Below are 5,000 nucleotides of genomic sequence, written 5' to 3' on the forward strand. Positions count from 1 at the left end.
ATCATACCGAAATGGTAGTGACATATTAAAAACGCCGGCATCATACCGAAATGGTAGTGACATACTAAAAACGCCAACATCATACCGAAATACTTCTGACATACTAAAAACGCCAACATCATACCGAAATGGTAGTGACATACTAAAAGCGCCGGCATTATACCGAAATACTTCTGACATACTAAAACGCCGACATCATACCGAAATGCTAGTGGCATACTAAAAACGTCGAAATCTTACCGAAATGCTAGTGGCATACTAAAAACGTCGATATCATACCGAAATGCTATTGGCTAACTAAAAACACCGACATCATACTGAAATGCTAGTAGCATACTAAAACTACAAAGAAGATACTAAAACACTACCAGCATAGCAATATCACCAACAACATACTAAAGCACAACAGCATACTAAAACATACTAATAACTTGGACTACAAACCGCATACTAAACTACTAACAGTATACCAAAGCTATTAGCATCATATTACAAATACTAACGGCATATCAAAATAAAAACACTAACAGTATACCAAACAGTATACCCAGACCACTAACAGCATATCAAAAAAACAAAAAAAAATAATAATAAAAGTAGAAAGAAAAGAAGCGGCCTGTTTTCATCACGAAAAAGCGTCCTGAAACCACAAAATAAATCTAGAAAATAAATAGATAAATAAATGAATAAAAAAATAAATAAAAAATAAATGCACATAAAAACAAAACAAGAACAGACACAATAAAAACAAGAAAAAAACTTGAACTGAAAGATAACAAATAAGAGACAAAATGAAAAGAAAAAGGAAACAGAAACAAGAGCAAACAAAAAACGAACGAATCAAAGAAAGAAAAAAAAAAATAAGAAGACGATAAAAATAAAACAGAACAAAAGAGAAAAACAAAGTAAAGAAAAACAAAACAACTAACAAACTCATAAAACCGAAAACCGAAGAGAAAACAGAAAAGAATACCAAAAAAGGTCCAAGCAAACAAACACAAAATCGAACGAAAACAACCCGCCAAAAGAAAATAATAATAATTAATAGAAAAGAATAGAATAAAATCAAATCTTCCCACTAACCTCAAAAGACTCGAAAACAGCGACCTCGTCCGTATCCGTGTTCGTCCACGACTTCGGAATCACGATGCGCACGTCCCTGAAGAAGGCCCTGCGGCGGGTGGCGGTAAAAAGGACCTCAGAGGCGTCCTTGATCATTTCCTGCAAGAGAGAGAGAAGTCAGAGGTCGTCCTTGAATGTGGGAGGGGGGGTTGGGGGTGGGGAGGGCGGAATCTGAAGGAGGAGGGAAGGGAATCCGGCGGGCTCAGGGGGGTGAGGAGGGGGGTAGGGGGGTATCTTGTCTACGCTCTTTCGGGAATATCGGTGAATTATTGTTATTTTATTCTCATTATTATTCTCATTATTATTATTATTATTATCATTATCGTTCTCCTTATTATTTTCATTATAATTACAATTATTATCCTCCTCCTCATTATTATTAATATTATCATTATTATTATTATTATCACTATTATTATTATTATTATTACTATCATTACTATTATCATTATCAATATCATTACAGTTATTATTATTATTACCATTATCATCATCATTGTTATCACTATTATTATCCTTAATATTATTGTTCTAGTTATAATATTATCAATATTGTTGTTGTTATTATTATCATTATCATCATCGTTATCAAAATTATTGTTATTATTATTATTACTATTAACACTATCATAGTTGTGGTTGTTATTGAACAAGAATGAAGTCACAAGATAAATATTTCATAATTGCACTCACTAATTATATTTAAAAGATGTAATTATAAAGCTAACAAGGAAAAAAAGAATTTATTTTACCAACTTAAGAAGTCAATACTGTTTTTTGCTTACCAAATACCACCAGAAAAAAAATCTTGAATTGCCCTTTTCTCTCTCTCTCATTTTCTTCTCTTTTTCTCTTCAACTCCTTCTCCCTCTCCGTCTCTCTCTCTCTCAATGTCTCCCTCCCTCTCACTATCTCCCCCACTCCTACTCCTCCCCTCTCTCTCTCTATTTCATTCGCTCCCTCCCTCCTTCCACCCCTTTCTCTCTCCACCCCCCCTCTCTCTGTCTCCCTTCCTCCCTCCTTCTATCCCTCTCTCTCCCTCCTTCTTTTCCCCACGCTTTCTCTCTCTCCCCCTCCATACCTTCCATCCTCCCCCACTCCTCGCCCCATCCCTCTCCCTCCCTCTCACCTTGATGGCGGGTATGAGAGCGGCCCCCTCACTCTCGGGCAGACTCGGAGAGATGCCGATCACCAGGTTCTCGTAGCCGTTGTTGATGAGTTCGACCCGAGAGGAAGCCACGATCCCCGCCGGCAGGAGACACGCGACGAGGAGGACTGAGAGGGACGGCGCGGAAGGTGACGAGAGCGCCCTTCGTCTCATCGTCTCTGTTGTCGCTTGAGGGTTTCCTTGTAAATTACGAACGCAGAGTGGATTGGGGAGTAATGTTCTGTGTTGGGAATATATATTTTTTTATTTTTTGCACATCGCATGAGAAGCTGGAATACCAGGACGAGGTTCCATGAATCTAAAGTATTTGGACTCTTCTCAAACAAGAACGCCAAATAATGAAATTAAAAATAGACCAACCAACAGTGGCTTCCTTTCAGCGGACTTTCAGGCCTCGGGGTAGGAGACCGATCCGACGGTCTATTCGCGACGGATGCCCGGGCTTCACTAAACGTCGGGGTTTTCTCACCCGGCGAAGTAACCTCGGTCTCTCTCTCGGGTGTTTACGCGTCCCTCTGTTAAACCCGTGACAGATTCATGTTACTGGAGTTTCTGTCATGTTGCCCGTCTGCTGTCATTTACCATAGCAGTTTTTTTTCCCTTTTTTATTTATATGTTTGTTTGTTTGTTTATTTATTTATTTCTGTTTATCTTTAAAAATAGTAATATGTTATAAACTTTCTTGCGCCATTTCCTTTCATGGCCTTTAAATGGGGTGCTGTTATGTATTGAAACTGCATTGCCTCTCTTATAAATCTCTCTCTCTCTCTCTTTCTCTCTCGTTCTCTCTCTCTCTCTCCCACCCTCCCTTCTTCCCTCCTCCTCTCTCCCTCCCATTTTTTCTTCCCTCTTAAAAAAAGGATTAACAAGAGCAACGTTTATTCGACCAAGCAGATGTTGTGGCTTGTGTTACTTGAGGATTCCCCCTCGAGATGGCCTTGGCCCTCGCTCAGTCTCCCCTCCTCCCCCCTCGTCTCTTCCTCCTCCTCCTCCTTCGTTTTTTCCTCCTACTCCTCCTCCTTCTTCTCCATTTCCGCATTGCCTCGTCTCTTTCTTCTTCTTTTTTGTAGTTGTTATTCTTTTCCTTCTTCTTACCTCTTTCTCCTCCTCTTCTTTCTTATTTCCCGTCTTTCTATCCCTTTTCTTTCCTTATTTCTTAAGCCTCTCTGCTCCTCCTCCTCTTCTCCTTCTCTCTCCCCTTCCTCTTTCCCTTCTATTACCCGCCTTTCTCCCCTTTCTTTTGGGACCCTCTCCTCTTCTCCCCTTCTTTCTTTTCCGCCTTTCCCCTCCTCCCCCCCCCCTTCTTTCTTTTCCGCCTTTCTGCCCCTCCTCTCTCTCCCTCCTTCTTTTCCGCCTGTCTGCCCCTCCTCTCCCTCCTTCCTTCTTTTCCGCCTGTCTGCCCCACGACCCCTGTCACCTCGCTCACCCTCATAGGCACTCTTTCTTGTCCTCGCCCGTGTCCGCTCTGTCGTCGAGCGGGAGCGAGCGGGCGCGGTCAACATTCGTGGCACTGAGAGTTAATTGACACTATCAGCGAGTGAGTGCCAAGGACATTTTTTTTTTACTAATTTATGATTATTTATTCAGTGAGGACACAGGCGAGCTACCAGTCACCCTCTCCCACGCCTCCTTCGCCCCCTCCCTCGCCTCCTTCGCCCCCTCCCTCGCCTCATTCGCCCCCTCCCTCACCTCCTTCGCCCCCTCCCTCGCCAGGCCCGCCCCCTCCCTCGCCTCCCTCGTCCCCTCCCTCGCCTCCTTCGCTCCTTCCCTCGCCTCATTCGCCCCCTCCCTCGCCTCCTTCGCCCCCTCCCTCGCCTCCTTCGCCCCCTCCCTCGCCTCCTTCGCCCCCTCCCTCGCCTCATTCGCCCCCTCCCTCGCCCCCTCCCTCGCCTCCTTCGCCCCCTCCCTCGACTCCTTCGCCCCCCTCGCCCCCTCCCTCGCCTCCTTCGCCCCCTCGTCCCCTCCCTCGCCTCCTTCGCCTCCTTCGCCCCCTCCCTCGCATCCTTCGCCCCCTCTATCGCCTACTTCGCCCCCTCCCTCGCCTCCTTCGCCCCCCTCGCCCCCTCCCTCGCCTCCTTCGCCTCCTTCGCCCCCTCCCTCGCATCCTTGGCCCCCTCTATCGCCTACTTCGCCCCCTCCCTCGCCTCATTCGCCCCCTCCCTCGCCTCCTTCGCCCCCTCCCCCGCCTCCTTCGCCCCCCTCGCCCCCTCCCTCGCCTCCTTCGCCTCCTTCGCCCCCTCTATCGCCTCCTTCGCCCCCTCCCTCGCATCCTTCGCCCCCCTCGCCCCCTCCCTCGCCTCCTTCGCCTCCTTCGCCCCCTCTATCGCCTCCTTCGCCCCCTCCCTCGCATCCTTCGCCCCCTCCCTCGCCTCCCTCGCCGCCTCCCTCGCCTTCATCGCCCCCTCCCTCGCCTCCCTCGCTTCCTTCGCCCCCTCCCTCACCTCATTCGCCCCCTCCCTCGCCTCCCTCGCCCCCCTCGCCCCCTCCCTCGCCTCCTTCACCTCCTTCGCCCCCTCTATCGCCTCCTTCGCCCCCTCCCTCGCATCCCTCGCCCCCCTCGCCCCCTCCCTCGCCTCCTTCGCCTCCTTCGCCCCCTCTATCGCCTCCTTCGCCCCCTCCCTCGCATCCTTCGCCCCCTCCCTCGCCTCCCTCGCCGCCTCCCTCGCCTTCATCGCCCCCTCCCTCGCCTCCCTCGCTTCCTTCGCCCCCT

The 5,000-nt window shown here is 48.2% G+C and overlaps 1 protein-coding gene across 2 annotated transcripts in view; it reads right to left on the bottom strand.

Annotated features, from left to right (window-relative positions):
* LOC125038790 (calcium-activated chloride channel regulator 1-like) overlaps window positions 1-2,795 on the bottom strand; it is a 25,187-nt gene extending 22,392 nt beyond the window's left edge. Inside the window, exons 1-3 of one of the 2 annotated variants that reach the window (XM_047632407.1) lie at window positions 2,651-2,795; window positions 2,252-2,469; window positions 1,084-1,221 (exon numbers count right to left, since the gene is read on the bottom strand). In XM_047632407.1, coding sequence (XP_047488363.1) covers window positions 1,084-1,221; window positions 2,252-2,443 — 330 coding nt within the window. In that variant the 5' untranslated portion in view covers window positions 2,444-2,469; window positions 2,651-2,795. Of the gene's footprint in view, window positions 1-1,083; window positions 1,222-2,251 lie in introns of both variants that reach the window. The other variant, XM_047632406.1, reaches the window with a different exon arrangement.
* Window positions 2,796-5,000: the final 2,205 nt, after the last annotated feature.

The sequence above is a fragment of the Penaeus chinensis genome, chromosome 25 (genome assembly GCF_019202785.1).
Source record: "Penaeus chinensis breed Huanghai No. 1 chromosome 25, ASM1920278v2, whole genome shotgun sequence".
Lineage (NCBI taxonomy): Eukaryota > Metazoa > Arthropoda > Malacostraca > Decapoda > Penaeidae > Penaeus > Penaeus chinensis.